Here is a 19,261-nt window from a genome sequence, read left to right on the forward strand (position 1 = left end):
TGATGTTTGCATTTCCAGGTCAGTAACAGAAAGTACAAAATGTTAGAGTTCAGGTCCCAAAATGCTTTCGTCACAGACTGTAAAGGAAAGTGCTGGATGGCTTCTCTTCAGTCTTTGGCCTTAGTGAGGCCTTTCTCTTTTTCTTTTTTTTTTTTTTTTTTTTTGGGCATCCATATTTACATGTAATATACTGGGAAAATTTGGGGGTTTCCCTTCCAAATACTTAAGCACTACTTGAATTAATTGAGGTGTGAGTTATGCTTCTGTTACAGGAACAGTTAAAGTTTTTGTTTTGTTTTTATTTTTTTCCCCACACCCCTACACAATCCAGCACCATGTAGAAACAGAGCCAGCTTTGAACAAGCAAGTCTCTGTGTAGGGTAAACTGCCTGTGAGGCATTGTCATGAGCATGTGTTGGTACTGTGCCTGGTACTCCAAAGAGCCTGGGGGGGAGTGCCATGCAGCCTTGACCTTAGACATGTATCAATTAGCTTGGTCTGTGTAGCTTATTCAGCAGAGAGGTGATGTGATAACAAGTGTAAGCTTCTCTTCTGTGGGGAAGGCACTCCTGAACTTAGCTCTTCAGGCAGGCAGAATGACAAGCTGGAAGGCAGAAATTGGACTGGAGGTGCAGATTTTTAAAGTAGAAATGAAATCTGTCTCTAACAGTTGAGGTACATCACTGTGGTAACAGGTGGACATAGTGCATTGGAACCTCAGTCACAAACAGCGTTTAATCATGTCTTTTTAAAATGGACTTAGTTTCAGCACACTGCAAAGTAGGGTTTTAATGCAGAAGTGAGTCAATAGAGGCTCTAATGCTCTTCTGACAGTATCAAAATGATTGCTCTAGTCCTCTTTAGCTTAAAGCTCATTCCTTTCCCAAATTACTTCTGTAAAAATGAAGTGGTTGAGACAGGAGGAAGGTGATGTGCATGTGGTAAAGCTAGCAGTTAGCATGTGGCAAGTTTTCCTACCCTTGGCTAAACTTTCTATTACCTGTGACCCTCAAAGAACTAGCAGCATCAGTTCTCCCCAGTAGCCAGAAATGTTCCTTTTGCAACCCCTCCAAGACACTGTACTGAAGCCTCTGAAAATCTGATTAAAGCTGGGGCACGCCAAAGCTAGCATTGTGGGTTTTGTTCTTTGTTGCTCCTCACTGTGTGTTCTACGTGTCTTTGCTTGCTTTCAGGAATTGGGCTGGCCTTGGCTGCAGCAGTGAAGGGTTACCGCTGTATCATTGTGATGCCAGAGAAAATGAGCATGGAGAAGGTCAGATCTGCTTTTATTTTCAATAATTAAAAAATAAGCACGTTTGCGCTTGCTGAGTTCCTGATGTAGATGAGTGCTGTGGCTTTAGCAACCAAGGTGTAGGCTCTTGGCCTCCAAGTCATTGGCCAGGTAGAACTCTGGTGAGGGCCCATTGCCAGTGCCAGGAGAAATCCAGGCTGACTAGCTGTGGACAAAAATGTGTTTAAGACCCATCTTCACAGCATTTTCACTTGGAAAATGGTCATAACTGCTTTAAATACAAATTTCAAGGGAACCTGTGACTTACCTAGCACATTGAAGTAACTACCTACCCCTGGGTTAGCTGTCACTCACTGGGCGAAGGAGGATGATGCAAGGCAATGCTGAATCTCTGAATGTTTTTGTTTTCTGCACTGGTCTGAGTGAGGCCATGAGGGAGCCCGCTGAGCTCCTCAGGTTACACTGGGGGATACTGGCAAGCATCTGCATTGTGTCACCACAGCAACAGAGGGGAGAGAAAAGCCACCTAGGTAATGTCCCCTTACCCTCACTGTGGAAAGCACAGAACATCCAGCTCTAGAGCAAGCCCTATCCTGTGTTCCACTAGGGTGGTGCTGCACCTACAGCCAAAAAAGAGGAGCAATCCTCTGTGCTTCACAGTTGAGACAGCAAATCACTGTCAGCAAAACCACTTAGTTCAAACCTTTCCAGTGTTTGTGCTGAAAGGCAGCGGCACAAATGAGAGCAACGTCCCCAGAAGGCCTATACCCATTGCTTGTGCTTACCTGCTCTGGAGGGAGAGGTATCACATGGCCGTTGCTGTCTGCCACACAGCACCAATGGCCTCTCCTCTGAAGACAGGCCTTGCTTTGGCTCAGTGCCATAAACTTTCTTGCTCTCATAGAAGCTGAGTGGTGCATAGGGCCCTGCAGGTTCTCCTTTGCTGCTTGGGTCCAAAGGAGCAGGTAAATATAGATAATTTACACTTAAACGTAAAATACTGGGCTGCAGCACTGTTGGAGTGCAAAGCACATGTGGCTGGCATGAGAGGAGATGGTGTTTTTCCTCAGTGAGGCTTCTCAATAGGCAGCAATAGTCCCTACAGGCCTGAAGGCCTAGAATAGAAACGGGAGTTTGACATCTAGCTCCCAAGTAAAGCTTAGCTGAAACCAAATTACATCAAGGATTTGGACCCGTGGCTCAGTGATGCTGTGAGGCTGGGGTGTAGGAGAACAGCTGAGGAGGCTGTTGCTGACCAGATAAAAGGGAAGATGTTTTCTTTCCTCTGCATCTCAATGAAGTCTCTGTGCTGAGAGAGCAGTTCTGGGTATTGTGACCACCTTTATTTACCACAGGTGGATGTCCTGAGAGCTCTGGGTGCTGAAATTGTGAGGACCCCAACTACTGCCAGATTTGATTCTCCTGAATCTCACGTGGGAGTAGCATGGAGACTGAAAAATGAAATCCCCAATGCGCACTTACTAGACCAGGTAAGAGCTAAAGTGTGAGAGGTGTGGGTGTAGTGTGGGAGGAGGTATTGCAGCCTTGTTCCCTAGTGTCCTTGGCTGACTGCTCAACAGCCTAAGTGTGTCTCTGGAGGAAAAGGTGTCTTGGGTCCAGAGCTGTAGTTGGGCCATCACCATGCTGTAGGGTAGCAAGCTTTTATAGTCACTAGAGGGCAGCAACGAGCCCATGGTTGCAGAAACTGAATTGGTAGTCCTGCGTGGAAGAACAGGTACAGGGGTCATGTTCTTAAAATAAATTGTTCCACAGACAGGACAGACCTTGGCATTGGAGAGTGATGGCATCTTAGAACTACTCTTAAATTAGATCATTTAGAAAGGCTGTACCTCCCCTTGGGCATTCTGCCCAAGTCAAGATAACAAGGAAGCAGTCTGGAAAGAGTATATGTACCTGTTGTAGGGCTTGGAGAAAGCTTGTCCTATTCTTGAAATACCTCACAGAGTGGGTTTTGTTGTCTTTCTAGTCTATTTAATGGCTCTTCTATCTTTCAATATAGTACCGTAATGCCAGCAACCCCCTGGCACACTATGACACCACAGCTGAAGAGATCATACAGCAGTGTGAAGGTACGATTGCTCTACTACTAACCCCCTCTTCAGTGAGTCCCTAGTATGCTCTTACTGTTAGGTCCTTGGAGAATGGGACCTGAAGTGACTGCAAAACACATGGATTTTGATACAGCAAATCCTATACATATACTTGTGTGTCATTAGAGAATTACTTTATTTCAGTAGTCATAGTAATGAATTTTTTCCCTGGTTAAAGAGGGGTGCTTTGGTTTTTATGTTCCTCTGCTTGTGACCAGGTGGAGAAAGCAATGGTGCTTAAGTTATCTTAAAAAAAAAAAAAAAAGCCATAGCTAGAGTAACATGAAAGAACAGCATCGCTTTCTCTAATCAGAAATACAGAATCATAACTTAAGATCAAGTGCAACCATTACCCTAACGTTGCCAAGTCCACATCTAAACCATGTCTGTAAGTGCCACATCTATATGTCTTTTAAACCCCTCCAGGGATGGTGACTCCACCACTTCCCTGGCCAGCCTGTTCCAATGCATTATAACCCTTTCAGGGAAGAAATTTTTCCTCATATCCAATCTAAACCTCCCCTGACACAACTTGAGGCCATTTCCTCTCATCCTATCACTTGCTACTCAGGAGAAGAGACCAACCCCCTCTATGCTACAACCTCCTTTCAGGCAGTTGCAGACAGCAATCAGGTCTCCTCTCAGCCTCCTTTTCTCCGGGCTGAACAGCCCCAGTTCCCTCAGCTGCTCCTCATCAAACTTGTGCTCCAGACCCCTCACCAGCTTCATTGCTTCCTCTGAACTCTCTCTGGCACTTCAATGTCTGTCTTGTAGTGAGGGGCCCAAAACTGAACACAGGATTCAAGGTGTGACCTTACCAGCATCGAGTACAGGGAGACAATCACTGCCCTGGACCTTCTGGCCACACTATTCCTGATACAAGCCAGGATGCTGTTGGCCTTTTTGGCCACCTGGGCACACTGCTGGCTGATGTTCAGCCAGCTGTCGATCAACACCCCCAGATCCTTTTCCCCTAGGCAACTTTCCAGCCACTCTGCGCTGAGCCTGTAGCACTGCCTGGGGTTGTTGTGACCCAAGTGCAGGACCCAGCACTTGAGTATTTTTACATTCTCAGACCAAATACTCCATTACACTAGAAACTTCTTCACTTCGGAGTCCTCAGGAGTACAAATGACTCTGTGTTGCAGTTGTCACCAGTAAGACCTGTTTATTCTGCAGGGGTTGCTTTCATGTTAGCTCTAGGCAGTCAGATTGGAGTACCAGAAGTGGTTGAGCTGTGGCAGCAGAGAGCTTTAGGTGGGCTGACTTACCCTGCAGAGGAATTGGTTTGAGAGCTATTGGAGGGAGACATTCAGTGTGGTGCTACAGGCTACCACGTAGGTGGTAGAAGGAAGTCTTACAGGAAGCTGCTGACCTGCCTTATAAAACAGTACAGTTTCTGATGGGACTCTCTAATAAGAAAATTGGACATTAAATTCCTTCTCGTTAAGGTGAGGACCATGTGAAGGGTTCTCCTCCTCCCCACCAAAAGTAACTCTAGCTGTTCAGAGGATTTGGTTTGTCTTTCTGTGGCAGACTTTCTTTGAGTTAAAATGAGTATTCTTTAACAAACTGCCATCCTACCAACTGAAAGCATGGATGAGTTCTAGCTTTAGGCTTCTTGTTTGTATATACTTTTCTTCATAGGCCAGTCACTGTTCAGTTTTTACTGAGCTTATGCCCCTGCTTGGCAGGATGTTGTTCTTCTGACTGTTAGGCATTTGGTTTTTGTGTGTGAATTGGTGTGTGTATTCTTTTATTTACAAAGCTGTCATGTGGATGCACCATGGAAACTGTAGGGCATGACAGAAGAATGAACTATTGTACCTGCACTCACTGAGTGCTCATGACTGAAATAGTATTTTTTACATGAAAATGAGAGTAGTCGTGTTGACAGTTCTCTCAGTGGGTACATGTCCCATGCTCTTGGTGCTCATTCAGTAAATTAACTAATATAATGGGCTGCTTGTTCTAAATTAAATAATGAATTATCTACATCAGCAAATACAGTAACCAGAGAACCACAGGTGTCAGCTCTATGGGCCACCTCCAGCTCTGTCCAAAGTGCCACAAATTGGTGCCTTGTCAGGTCACTGGATGGACATTTCAAAACCAATGTTGAAGTAAATGGAGACTGAGCAAGGTGGTCTCAAGGTATGTCTCCTAACACAGCTCTTGGGAAGCAAAGAGCCTTATCTTGCCCACTTTTTGTTAAAGAAAGTCCATATTTAAGTTTAAGTGGGTTTTTAACCAATCATTCTGGGGGAGATTTCACAACTGTTTTCTATCCTTGATCTTTAAACAGGAAAAATTGACATGGTGGTGGCTACAGCTGGCACAGGAGGTACTCTCACTGGCCTCTCCAGAAAGCTAAAGGAGAAGTGTCCAGGTTGCAAAGTAAGTGGCAAGCCTAAAGCATTTCTCTTTAGCAGGGTGAACCTCAAACTGCTCCACTTGGCACATCCCATCTCTTGCCAGCCTGCCCTGTGTCTCTGCAGGAAGCTCTTGGATATTGTTAGTTAGAAGGTAGTTCTGAGCAGCAAAGAAAGGTTTTCAGACCTTTCTCATCATGCTCTGGTTTCACAGGGAACCAGAGTTCAGGTTTGACTCAACAGATGAAAACTGGTCCTCAGATCTCTTCATGGGGTGTCTGAGAAATGTCCTTCTCTGGTGTATGCTGCAGCCTTCTGTTTCCTCACTGACTGTGCCTTCACTAACTTGTCTGGACCTGCTGAGGTTTTACCAAGTGAAATTTTCTCTGCACACACCAGCCTCTGTGTCTTATCTGTGTGCTGTGTTAGAAGTTGTTATTGTTTCAATCATGAATACTTTCCTATATAGGCAGGGAATGGTAAACGAAATAAAACTTACCTGCTTGCACTTGGCACAAAAACGTTTTGGTTGTAATGATGCCTGACATGTGAATAAGGACAATCTTGTCTCAGGGAAACCCCGTCTCTTGTTTAAACCAAACAAAACCCATGTATAAGAAGTGGTATGCCTCAGTGTCCACAGTCTGAGGAGACAGGATGGGTTGCCAAGGGACCAGAAGCAGTAAAGCATTTTGCTCATGGGGGTGGGGGTGAATGTTGGCAAGAAGAAATGAGTAGGAGACTAGGTAGCTGTTGGTTTGGCTCTGTGTGTGCAGCCAGTGTAACACCAACAGCTGTAATGAGGCCGGTGCTCATGAGTCAATAGCTGTGTTCTCAAAAGCAACATGTCATGGTAACCAAAGTGGGAATTGCTTCTCCAGATTATAGGTGTCGATCCTGAAGGCTCCATCCTTGCTACACCAGAAGAACTGAACAAGACTGACAAGACAACGTATGAAGTGGAAGGAATCGGATACGATTTTGTCCCCACAGTGTTGGATAGATTTGTAAGTCATGCTTCTTGGTTTAATGCACTTTGCCCTTTGTTGGGATGCAGAAGTGAGGTGAAAGGTGGAGGAAAAACTTGGAAGTATTTCTTTGAGCTGAAAGGGAAGGGCTAGCAGACAGAACTATTCCTGTTCTTTCCATCAGCAAAAGCAGTCCTTGGAAGGCTTTTGCACTGGCCATGTCTGTTTTACAATGCTAAGTGGAAATGCTGTGAGCAGATAACATTTTCCTAGAACAATATACTTCCTTTTTTTATTAATAATTAAAAAAGGCAGCCAATTAAAAAAAAAAAAAGGTACCCTGACCCTTCCTGGCCAAAAGTGATATTACTATGTCCTGAGCAGAGCCTGTGGGGAAGCCCTCCCAGAGGGGAGGAAACTGATGCTCTCTGTGGCTGTCCTGCAACAGCCTGTTCTCACAGCAAGGTTTCAATAAAGAGCCTGTTGTGCTAATGTGATCTTCTTACTTTGGAAAAACAAACAAACAAAACAACACAGAAAAACCTCTTGGCATTTCAAGGATGGAAGCCCAGGCATGTGGCTCAGTAGGGCAGCTGTTACCCCAAAGAGTGTGTATTGAATTCATGCTAGCTGTGTTGCTCCCCTAGCCCTCCTCATTTAAATAGACCCTTGTTTCTGTCTTCCTGCCCCTTCCCAGACAGTGGACCAGTGGTACAAGAGCAATGATGAGGAGTCGTTTGCTTTAGCTCGCATGCTGATCCGAGAGGAAGGACTGCTGTGCGGTAAGAGCAAATGTGAATCCTTTGGGTTTCTCTGAATAATATGTGGGCAGCTGTGCAGGTCAGGTGGACCTCCTTCTACTTCAGAAGCTGTCTTCTTCACCCTGGGCTCCTCTTCTGTGTCTCTTCCTCTTTCATTCTTTCTCATTTCCCTTACGGTTTGACAGTTTTGCATCTGATCTGCATTTTGGCAGGTGGCAGCTCAGGCAGTGCCATGTCTGCAGCTCTGAAGGCAGCCAAAGAGCTGAAGGAAGGTCAGCGCTGTGTTGTGATCCTCCCTGACTCTGTCAGGAACTACATGTAAGAACCTACTTATTTTCTCTCTGGGAAAAGGGTGAGGCAGTCCCTCAGATCTCCTTACAGCAGTGGCGAGTTGAATTCATATTTCTTATAGCACCCAGTTACCAAAGCAAGGAACGTGTTTGTGGCACAACTTCTGAGGTGTCTAGTAAGTGTGTGGTGTAGAAAGTGGTGGAGAAAGGAGATTAGCCCTCTGAAAGATGAGCTCCATCTTGTGTCTGACTTCAGTATATAACCATCACTGGTTAGCATCTTTCACTGGAAAAGACTTACTTTCAGTGTTATATTTATTGGAGACCATGGTATTGCCCCATTCCTCAAAGGGTCCCTGTAAGGTTGTCTGTTCTCTCTGCCTGTGTTTGCAGCAGAACACAGCACTGCTGTAGCAGTAGCCACTGTTGGGGTACATTACGGGTAGAAGTGTGAGGGCTCTGAGCTGTGCTGAGAAATATGTTTCTCTCCTACTGCATTAAAACATAACCCAAAACTTGATGTTTTTAGCTGTATTTCCTGACTTCTGTTGCATCCAACACTATTCTAGATGACTAGAAACTGCAGACAGACCTTGCCTGAGTACAGATTGGCACTACTCCATTCCAGGCTGTGTCTCTATTGTGCTGTAAGGGACTGATTTAGTTGAAGCTTTGTTTCCCATGGGATTCCTTTTTCTTCCTACGAGTATTTCTTCTCAATGTCCCTGGCTGGTAAGCTTGGATGGCAAGTTGCAGTATATTTTCAAATATGCTTTAGTTGTTAGTGGTAGTGAGCTGTAAACAGTTGCCTTGGTGTGCTATTAGGTGTGCTGTCAGATGTTCAGCCTGCTAATGAGCTTTTCACTTCCTGATGCTTTCCAGGTCCAAGTTCTTGAGTGACAAATGGATGATTCAGAAAGGGTTCATGAAAGAAGACGACCTTGTAAAAAAACCTTGGTAAGCATGTTAGATCCATTTGGTATTTCATAAGTCTATTCAATCATCTTTATGGTGGTGCTAATTTAAAACTCATTTCAAGTTGCACTACTTCTTTTGACTTAGCTAATCTTTCATACTATTGTGTTGATGTATAATTGCAGGTATTAAATAAAATCTGCTTAAATGAGTTGATTTTTCTTCTTTGAGTTGCATAGCAGCAGAAGAAAACTTGGTACTTAATGTTTGGTTTTTTTTTTTTTGTGAAATGGTTTGTATCTGAAATGATAAAGTAGCATCTAAAGAACTCTTCTGAGATCAGAGTTCTTGAGTGCAAAGCACTGCAAGTCTATATAGGTGGAGGGGAATCTTCCCTAAACTGCTACCTATAATGACTATAAATATGGCTAGCTCTTTCAGTATGAGCCCCAAATTTTCTGTCTAAGATATAAATAATGAAACTATGGAGGTTAGTACTCTCCACTAACTATTGGTAATCCCAGAAAGTAGATGAAATGAGGAAAAGAGTTGCAGTTTTAAAGCCTTCTCAAACTTCAGTGACTTTCTGATATTGGGGAGAAGACTTGAACACCTTGAAGCTGTGTTGACTCTGGCTGCATCCTGACTCTTCCTTGCAGCCTTTTGTCATTCATGTAGAGTTGAAGGCTACTGGACATGAGCAACTAGTTCTGTTCTCTCCACAAGACTTGCATGGCATGGCCTTGGTTTTTATTTCATCCCCAGGTGGTGGAACATCAGTGTTCAGGAACTGAGCCTCTCTGCTCCCCTGACTGTGCTTCCAACTGTTACCTGTGCAAAGACTGTTGACATTCTCCGGGAGAAGGGATTCGACCAGGTACCAGTTGTTGATGAATCTGGGTATGTCCACGTATATCACTATTCATCCATATGTATCACTTGTCTTACCAGGTCCCAAGGGATGACTTTAAATGCTAACTAAAAGTATAATATCCTCTCACTCATTTTTCTTCAGTTATAATAACACAGTTCAGAAATGTTACCTTAAACGCACCAGTGCTGGACTTAATATGTTGTCATGCCAGGACTGTCCTGCCCTTAACATAATAAGCTTCTGATGATTGTTGGGGTATACTTACTCAGTGTGTCTCTGCAGGATAACTACACTTTTTTAGAATAGCTATTTAACTTAACAAAGCAAAAAAAAAAAAAAAAAAAAAAAATTAAAACAAGCAACCCAAAGCCTACTCATCTCCACCACAGCTTTTACCCAATTTTTTCAGAACACTGCATTATAGTGCAATGTTGTAGTGACCCCTATAAACCAGGGTGCCCCAGTAAGCTAGCATGCCTTAGTACCCTGTAGGTCTCCTGTAGGACAGGCTGAATAACGAAGAGTTGCTGAGTTACTCTCCAGCTAGAGTTAACTCAATGGATTAATTGTTATAGGTCCTCCCAACATCCTTGCAGGGAGAAGGGGAATGAGCAAAATTGAGGCAAGCATGTCTCTGGCCCTGCCACACTTTTCAAAGGGACAGATGAGGGCATAAATCAATGAAGTTGGCCTCTTCAAAAGTGGTCTCAGATTGCAAGAAGCTTTCCATTTGCAAGAACTAGAGCTGTAAAGAGCCTGATGCTCAGAAGAGCCAGACACCCACAGCACCTCCTGGCTTCTTGTGTGAATCTCCAGAACTTCTGAGAACTGGACTCTGTCTCCTGCAGAGACACAGGATCCAAGTGTACCATAAATAGTGTTGCTTTATACCATGAAGCAGTTGAACTGACTTCTCCAGGCTGGCTGAGAGTGGATGCTTTTATCTAAAGGAAGATTGTTCAGCCCTATCTTCTCTCTCTCTTCCCCCAGGGTGATTTTGGGCATGGTTACCCTGGGTAACATGCTTTCTTCACTGCTTGCTGGAAAAGTTCAGCCTTTTGATGAAGTCAGCAAAGTAATTTACAAGCAATTTAAACAGGTAAGCAGATATATAGTACAACTCCTAGTTCTCTAGCTTAAAGTACTACAGTAGGTGTTCTAACACTACAATGGCATCAGGTTGGTAAGGTTTAGCTGGGACCATACAGAGCAGCTGTTATTGAGCACAGATGTGTTCTAAACTCTGCCCTAGGTCACTCAATAGCTCCCAGGTTTCTGTTGTGGCTCTATATTGTACTGTTGTTACTTCAGCAGGCTTTCTTCTAGCATGCTTGTCCTTTCCTCCTTCCCAAAAACCCCCGACACAAATCTGGGCAATGTAACGATCCAGGGGAAGAGACAGGAAGATGTTGAAATAATGCTTGTAAATTTTTATATTAGCTAAAAACAAGCAACTGTTTGCCTTTTGTATCAGATGCCTTGCTGAAACAGGGGGATGACTGCTGAAAGCTGATGTTATCAAGATACGTGGATTTTGATCTTAGCCACTTTCGCTGGTTCATCCAATGTGGTGTGCCAAGATACCACAACTTCCTAGCTGTATGGCTGCTCTTCTAAAATACATGTGGTGGTGTTGCTTTGCTTCTCTTGCAGGAAAACAATTTTGTTTTTAACATGTAGTACTTGATGTAGTTTTCACCAGGCTTTTAGTTTCAACGCTGTCTTATAGGAGATAAGGTGCTGTATTCTGGAAGTGTGTGTAATATTGCCATTCAGTCTACAAACTACCAACCCCCCGAGGCTGAGAAAGGATGCTAGTTCTTTATGGACAAGTGTAAATGTATTTTTTTCCTTCCCAGACAGATAATCAAGCATCAGGTGGAAATGCGGTGTGTAACAAAACTGCTCAGATCATGCTCTCCCTCACTTGGACACCTTCAGAGTTTTTGGGACTGGTGGTGTGCAATCATTTCTGTGGCTACACTGGTGTTAGCTATAGCAGCCAGTTCTCTGCACTTCTGAGGTTGTGGCTTTCTTCCATGGGTAGCTTGAAGTTTCTCATGATTCTTCAGTGAAGAACAGCATAACCATTTATTTTCTCTTTAGTTCTGACATTTTTCTTGGTGGAAGTTGGAAGGGGAGTGACACAAAAGTGGTGCTATTGCTAACATGCTAACTAAAAGCATCAGTCATTGGTTATTTTTCCATTTGAATTGGCAATTTGATGGAGAAGCATAGTTAAATGCACATAACCTCAGAAATATTGTGGATTTTGTGTTTCTTACCACTTTAATCAAGCTTATTTGGTTTGTTTGCTGGTGAAACTGGGAAAATTGATCATCTGTGTCACCGAAATGACTATCCCAGGACGTAGATTTTTTTTTTTAAAGTGCCTAAAAGTGGCAAAACTCATGGACAAAATTTTTAGGGAGAGGAAATGAGCAGTAGTGAGAGAGGTGAAAACTTTGTGGGAGTTCTGTTTAATTTCCATTAAGCATTTCAAAATATGTTTGTCTTCATTGTTTGTCCCAGTGCTACCTATGGGCTGCTTATCCTGGTTATCTTTAGCCTACCCAGTCCCTGAAAATGGGTTTATTCCTTATACACAGTCATATGGCAAAGGGCTCTACCTCTTCAATGAGCTTTGAACTTAGGTTCAAAAATTAGGCTTTGCATGTACATTTGCACAAAACTGCTTGTTGATGGTGACTGACAGCTGACTTGATGTGACAGTAGGTCCAGGTTTCCCCTCAGTCTCTCACCTGGCCCACCAGTTTAAGGACTGATGCTTCAGTATGCACTATAGCCTGCTGGTCTCTTAAACACAGGCTGCTGGGAATCCTTTTGATCTTTTCTAACTCACAGTATGGAGACCAGAGCTCTGTGTTCCAGTGCAGCCCAACTGTTGATGTATTTATTCGTAAATTACAAGCTGAGTTCACTGCAGCATAAAGGCTTTTTTAATCTGTAGTGCAAAACTTTGCTGTAAATTGCTTTAGTCCCCTTTAATGAAAGTATATCAAATGATGGGTGCTGCAATTACCTGGGGAGAGTCATCTGGGTAATAGACCTATTGCTGCTGCTGCTTAATGTTAAAGCATGTAGGATGAACTTTTTTATGCATTCTTTCAAGTGATTCCAGCAGGTGATTAGGTAAGTGTTTCAGAAGGCTCTGTATTATTTCTGCAGAGTCAACACAAGGTGCTTTCTTCTGTAGTCTAAGCAAAGTTGAACTTCACTAAAAATGACTTCTCAATTCTCAGTTCGTCAATTTGTACCTGATTACAGTGTTAGCTGAACAGTCTTCACCCATGGTTTTGTTTTTGGCTTGTTTGGGCTTTTCTCTTCGCTTGCTGCCTTTACAGATTGTGTTCACTTCCACAGTGATTTGCAGCCTGATTCATTCACTTTTTACCAGGCTTGCTTGAGTAAAATCACCAAGTATAATTAGTTTTACGGTAACTTCTTTTGTTAGACACAGGGAACATTTGACCTTTTTCATTACGATTCTTCAGATATTCCATATGTTCAGTATATTCATTATGTTTACAGAATCGGAATGAATAACTTCATGTAGTGCTTCGTGGTTTGTTTTTTTTGTTCTGCTTTCTCAGAAGTTAGAAACAAAGAGAACTGATCTTTTAAGCTGGCCTTGATTTGCTAGTGTTTTACAATACTTCAGATGGGGGCAGTATAGAAATGCTGATGTATTGTTTTTAATACTGCACAAAGTATATGGGGATTATCGACCACTAAACATATAAAGGACTGTTTTATTCAAGTTTTGTAACTCTCTCCTCAGATTAACCTGAAAGACAACTTGGGGAGACTCTCTCATATACTGGAAATAGACCACTTTGCTCTAGTGGTTCATGAACAAATTCAATGTGAGTATGATGTACTGTACCTTGTAAGAGGTAATCTTTGAGTGGTAACAAGAAGCAAGTACAGGTGTGAGTGTGTTAACAAGTTTTGAAGAAGCCAAATCCTCTTTCTGTGTATGTAACTATGTGTTACTAACACTTAGTAAGACATCGGCACTGTAATTCTTGTGGAGGAAATGTTAAATCCATTAATAACCCCACATACTATAATGCACCTGCTTTTGGAGCAAGTTACTGCTCAGAACCAAATGCCAGGGTCTAGTCCACTGTGCAGTGGTTTGTTAGTAGCAGTAGGGCAGTGAATAAGTTCCTGCAGCACAACTGATCTTTGCTTCTTCCTATTCCTGCCATGCAACTTCCAGCAGTTCCATCACAGGGAGTGTCCCAGGTGAACTGAACTTCAATTCCTTGCTTTTCTAAAACAAAACCCTTATTATAACTTCATAAAGTTTAGTAAGATCTAGATGTCAACACTGACATCAACTGTCTCAAGACAGCTTACTATTTCTTTTTCCTATTTATTTCATTTAAACTAACTTATTCTTGATGTTTTTCCTCCAAACTCTACTTTTCTTTTCCCATCTCAAAATTCTTTACACTCTCTCCTTTATGAACTGGACATGACTAAATAAATCTTCAAAGCTAGGGTGTATCACTGTTACGTGTGAATAACATTTTTTCCTTACTTATAGCAGGCAACTTGCAAAATTACAAACACTGAGAAACTAGACTAAAAACAATATTAAGACTCATCAGATAAATTTATCTGACAGCTATCTCAATTATAACTGTAAATGAAGAATAGTTAAAATTTGGGCTTGTTCCTGTCAACCTCCATAAGTATGTGCTCTTGACTCTGTTGCTGACTATTTCTAAAGCTAGAATCTCATGGGAGGCTTGCAAGGGAAGAAAGACTGAGTAAATGAAAAGTCCAGGACAATCCAGCTGGCTGAACAAACTGAGTATATAAGTAGGCTAAACATCTCAATACAGCCAGACTTTAGAACAGGGAACTTAGACCATAGATAAAGGATCTGAGGTCACTTGGCCACTTGGTTCCCAGGTCAAAGGCTTATGCTCACCATGAAAAATTACTTGAACCTGTGCTCTCAATGCAACAGTGATTAGGTGGTTAAGATTTTTGGATATAAATGGGAAAATGTTGTATTGTGGGGTTTTTTGTTTGTTTTATACTAATTCTGTATTTGACAGTGGTGTAGGAAGGTAGCAGTGTTGCATGTCCTCCTCTGGTGGCCCCTGGTTCCAATGGGAAAATATCAGCTTGCAGCTGTTTTAAGTAGAGCCAGAGAAACTAATATATGAGGAAAACATGCGTTATAACAGAGGATTTGGTTTGAACTGAAATGTAAAGAAAAATAAATCTGATGGACCCTTAACCTTCTTCCATAACATTTAAGTTTCTATGTCCTTTTCGTTGAGGAGCCTTTCTGAAATTAAAATCCTTGCCACTTCCTCAGTGACTGTTGATCAAGGTGCCATTTGGGTTCCCCCTCAATGTACAAGGGTCATCAGTGGTGACCAGCTCCACCAACAGGCCCTGACACGCGAGGCTGGGTTGGCTTGGCACCCGTCTTTACAGACAGTGCCATTAAAACCAAGTAGGATGGGGTGGTTTTGTGCCTCCTAAAGCCCGAATCCACTCTTTTTTTTTTTTTTTTTTTTTTTTTTTTCCTGTGTAGATCACACTGATGGTTCCTCCAGTAAGCGGCAAATGGTGTTTGGCATCGTTACAGCCATCGACCTGCTTAACTTTGTGACTGCACGAGAACGGGAAAGAAAGGCCAACTAAAGTCAAGTAGCAATGTGGAACCTCTTCAACAACATTTTGCAATCTCCGACAAAGAATCAGGTTTATTTCTTAGGTAGAATGGTCTGTCCTAAGGATGTGTGGTGTGGGGTTTTGGTTTGGTTTGGGTTTTTTTTGTTTTGTTTGGTTTTTTAAATTTTGAAAATAAGCAGTTATCTATCCTGGTGTCAGCTACACAGCCAGTGCATTTTGTTGTATTGCACAGCTTTTGTGGAATTCTTTCTTCATCAGATTACACAGTATTTCTTATCAAGACAAATTTTTTTTAACCTATACATAGATGTAAAAATATTGCCTAAATTAACTGGTGTGTTCCTTACTTGTTGTGTCTAAAGTCTGGCTTTCCAAAACATTGTTTTGGATTCATAAAATGTGTTAAAATAGAGTTACTGAAGCAGAGGCCAAAGAGAGCTCTGGAAAGTTTTGGGTTGGGTGGTCTGTGTGTTTGTTTGTGCAAGAGTGTTAAGTTAGGTAAGATCTGTATGGAGACAAAAATGGGATTGGGGCATGGAGAGAAGAAAGGAGGGTTTCCCTTTTGGTGACATAAATGTAGAACAGGAGGAAATCCTGAGGGCTGGGGTTGAGGCTTGTTTCAACGAGTTGCTCTGAGGAAAAACGAACTTGAGTGGAAGCCTGCCAGTGAAGTGACAAACATAAACTAGTGACTTTGTTTTACACAGTGCACCAGCTTTCACTGCAAAGGCAGGCCTTTCTGTTTTTTCCAGTTGTACACTGATAAGTAAGCACAAGCGAAAAGATTAGAAGGTAAGATCAAGCTTCTTGCCTGAAGGTTTTTGAAAATCGTGCCATTTCATCCAGTACCTTCTCCTTACCTCCCCACCCTCTTATCTTATGCTTCTTTTTATGCCTGTTTTAGAAGAGCCAAAGGTGTTATGTCAAGAGCTGTAAACTCTTTGGAGTCCTGTTCAAGTGCTCCTACACTGTAGTGCCTTTTTCCAGGAGAAAAACCCTACTGTTAATTGGATTCACTATAGCGAAGTTTGGAAGTAGCTGGAAAACATGGTGTGGGCAGGTACTGTCAAGACTAATATGCAGTAGGTGTTTTTCAGTCATGTTTGGCTTGCGTAGCTGTGAGAAGGGTTGGCAGTGACAGCCCCATCCATATGCTGCTGTGCTGGGGCTGCCGACTGCAGCTAGTGGCAATGCCAAGGGGGATCACCCTGTGGTTACAGCAGAAAAGTAGCTGTTCTTCATCTTCATAAGAAAGAAGGGCCTGCAAGAAAGATGGGGACAGACTTTTTAGCAGGTCCTGTTGCAGTAGGATAAGGAGGGGGTGGTTTCAAACTACAGGAGGGGAGATTCAAGCCAGACATGAGGAAGAAATTTTTTACAGTGAGGGTGGTGAAACACTGGCCCAGGTTGCCCAGAGAGGTGGCAGATGCCCCATCCCTGGAGACATTCCAGGCCAGGCTGGATGGGGCTCTGAGCAACCTGATCTAGTTGAAGATGTCCCTGCTCATGGCAGGGGGGTTGGACTAGATGAGCTTTGAAGGTCCCTTCCAACCCAAACTATTCTATGGTTCTATAAAGACTGCTCTAATTACCTTCCAACTGGCCTTTTGCCAATAATAAGGCTTTTGATCAGCAAGAGCAACACTTTTCTTAGCTTGTCTCTCTACTGAAGTAGAAAAATACTATTTAGGCTGGGGCCATCACAGGTAGGATAGCCAAGTCTTTCAGAAGCTGAAAGCCGGGAGTTGTGAGACAGCTAAGAGAAAACAACAGGACTAGTTACAAATCAAAAATAATACCTCCGGTATATAGATTTATTTCTACCTTGCTGGCCTCCCTGTGACAGTGGAATTTGTTTTCCATTTTGGCAGTACACTGTCAGAGGAGAGAGGTGGTGGAAGCCACCCTGTTCCATCTGGGCTGAGCTTTTGGAGTTGTGCCTTGGGTGATGCTGGCCTGGAGGAGAGAGGCAGGAGCTCAGAACCAAAGAAGTGACACCAGTAATAGTGTCTGTCTGCCAACAGTGACACAGGCTGGTTTGTTTTCTAGCTGCATCACTCTCAACTTAAATTTGTGAATGCTAAAAACTTGTCGTGATAATAAAAAGCCTCAGACTGATTTCTGATAGCATTCACCAGTATGGCATAAAAATGTTAAGTTTATTCTGGCCTTGTTCAGTTTATTTCCTTAGACAGTGGCTGTCCCTTCAGATGAGGGCTGTTGCTGATGTAACATGACCCATAAACTGTGGTTCAACCATTTAAACTCATATGCTTCTTTAAGATTTAAGACAACTTTTCCCAAGGCTCTGGAATAAACGACTATAAAGTCAAAAAAATGTGCAACTTCAATAATAATTGGTTCTAAAGGATGGCTGGCTCTTTTTTTAACCTGTATGCTGTGTAGTGATTCCTTTCTTACTGTTCTCCCTCACTGTAGTAGCAACCCTGGCTTGGGTGCTCTGAGTAGTGGAAAGTTGGACTAGTGTGAATATCAGGTGTGTGTACCTGTGTGTTAAAGACACTGTTTTCAAAGCTGGCGTAGCTTTTATCTGCTGAGCAGCTCTGTCTTTTTTCTGTTGCTGCTTGGCAGAGCCCAGTAACTTACCTTTCAAAGTGTGTTTTGAGTTTTCAGTTTCATAAATTAATCTCTGTAGTGTTAAAAACCAGGTAGTATTGCTGACTAAGAATCCAAGTAAACCAAAGTCTCGAAAGAAGTCAACCTGTGCCACTCCACCTGTGCAGTTTGGTAAGAGCAAGAGCTGTGTCCTGTTCTACACTGGCACAGGGAGGAAACAGCAGCCACCAGCCACTCGAGTTCACTGTAGCAACCCTGTTTGACCAGAGGATTTGGGGAAATAAATGGGGTTGCTGAATGACTGAAAAGCTTTCCAGAGCTCTTTCCCATTGTAGGGATGAAGGTGATAAAGAGAAGGGGAGGGGGAATCCTGTGAAATTGAAGTTTCTCTGATGCAAAAACTTATGAGCGTAATGTATTTCTGCATGTCTGAGAATGTTGTTACTAGCCTGGTCCTGGTTAGCAGTATTAGTAGCTGTATTACTGCTAGATTCATCTCTCTTTCAAATACTGTGAGGACCAAAAAAGACATTGCAGTTTGTTTGGTCTTTAACCTGAAATTCATGTCCAGAGCTCAAACAAAGCTGGGTCTTTTTCTGAAAGTGGGTGTCGATCTCTTCTGTTTTACCCGTGCTGGTTAAGCAAGTGCTGACCATATGCCTGAACTATTTTGCACATGGATATTTATATCAACAATTTATGCTGTATTTGTTTGTCACTGTAAGAGAATATCAATCCTTTTGGTCTGATGTTGGCTCTGCAAAAATACTTTTATTTTCTTACCTGAAGGCAATTGTCCAGTAAACTCTGTATAATATTTTGCAAGCAGTTATTGGGCAATGACTTAAGGATCATTTTGAAGTTGTCACGTCCAATGTTATTTCCTGTTTCTTGCACAAGCTGTGGCTGACTCCAGAACTCTGTCTAGCTGAGTTTCCTCTAAGCAGCCAGACCAGTCTCATCTGCCCACCAGGCTCGTCACTAAATGGTTTCTGGAAACTTCCGCATGCTGTTACAAATTTCACATGAGAGATACTCACTGTTAGGTGTTGCGTAGCATTGTCCATGTCATCTGACAGCCTGTCTTACTGCGTAGCGTCAAGACACTACTATGGCACAAAGGCAAGTATTTTTATGCTTTAGGGAGCTGGGAAAAATCAATACTATGTGCTGCATTGCACAAATGTTCAGAAATGTACAATACAAAAGTTCAATAAAAGCTGTTTGATTGCAGAATGACTCTGGGTGTGTTAATGGCATTTCAAGCTGAAAGTGAATTAGACTGTAGACTGTGAGAAATTTCTATCAGCTGCCCAAGACCTCCTGGTTTCAGCATGTGGGCTTAAGGCCTCACTGGGACATCGTCCCATCTCTTGGAGCCGATGGGGGAAGTCTGGGTGGAGAAGTGCAGGGGGGGCTTCCTCTGCCTGTCTTGGGTGCCAGGGCCAGTCCTCTG

At 42.8% G+C, this 19,261-nt stretch overlaps 1 protein-coding gene across 3 annotated transcripts in view; it reads left to right on the forward strand.

Moving 5' to 3' along the window:
* The window catches only part of LOC135992063 (cystathionine beta-synthase-like protein), a 32,088-nt gene extending 13,068 nt beyond the window's left edge, over nt 1–19,020 (forward strand). For all 3 annotated transcript variants that reach the window (XM_065641010.1, XM_065641002.1, XM_065641019.1), the window contains 12 exons: nt 1,194–1,273; nt 2,608–2,742; nt 3,273–3,342; nt 5,669–5,760; nt 6,617–6,742; nt 7,401–7,485; nt 7,677–7,782; nt 8,637–8,711; nt 9,435–9,569; nt 10,534–10,642; nt 13,346–13,430; nt 15,128–19,020. In XM_065641010.1, the coding sequence (XP_065497082.1) occupies nt 1,194–1,273; nt 2,608–2,742; nt 3,273–3,342; nt 5,669–5,760; nt 6,617–6,742; nt 7,401–7,485; nt 7,677–7,782; nt 8,637–8,711; nt 9,435–9,569; nt 10,534–10,642; nt 13,346–13,430; nt 15,128–15,237 (1,208 nt within the window). In that variant the 3' untranslated portion in view covers nt 15,238–19,020. The remainder of the gene's footprint in view (nt 1–1,193; nt 1,274–2,607; nt 2,743–3,272; nt 3,343–5,668; nt 5,761–6,616; nt 6,743–7,400; nt 7,486–7,676; nt 7,783–8,636; nt 8,712–9,434; nt 9,570–10,533; nt 10,643–13,345; nt 13,431–15,127) is intronic.
* Nucleotides 19,021–19,261: the final 241 nt, after the last annotated feature.

This window comes from Caloenas nicobarica, chromosome 1 (genome assembly GCF_036013445.1).
Source record: "Caloenas nicobarica isolate bCalNic1 chromosome 1, bCalNic1.hap1, whole genome shotgun sequence".
Lineage (NCBI taxonomy): Eukaryota > Metazoa > Chordata > Aves > Columbiformes > Columbidae > Caloenas > Caloenas nicobarica.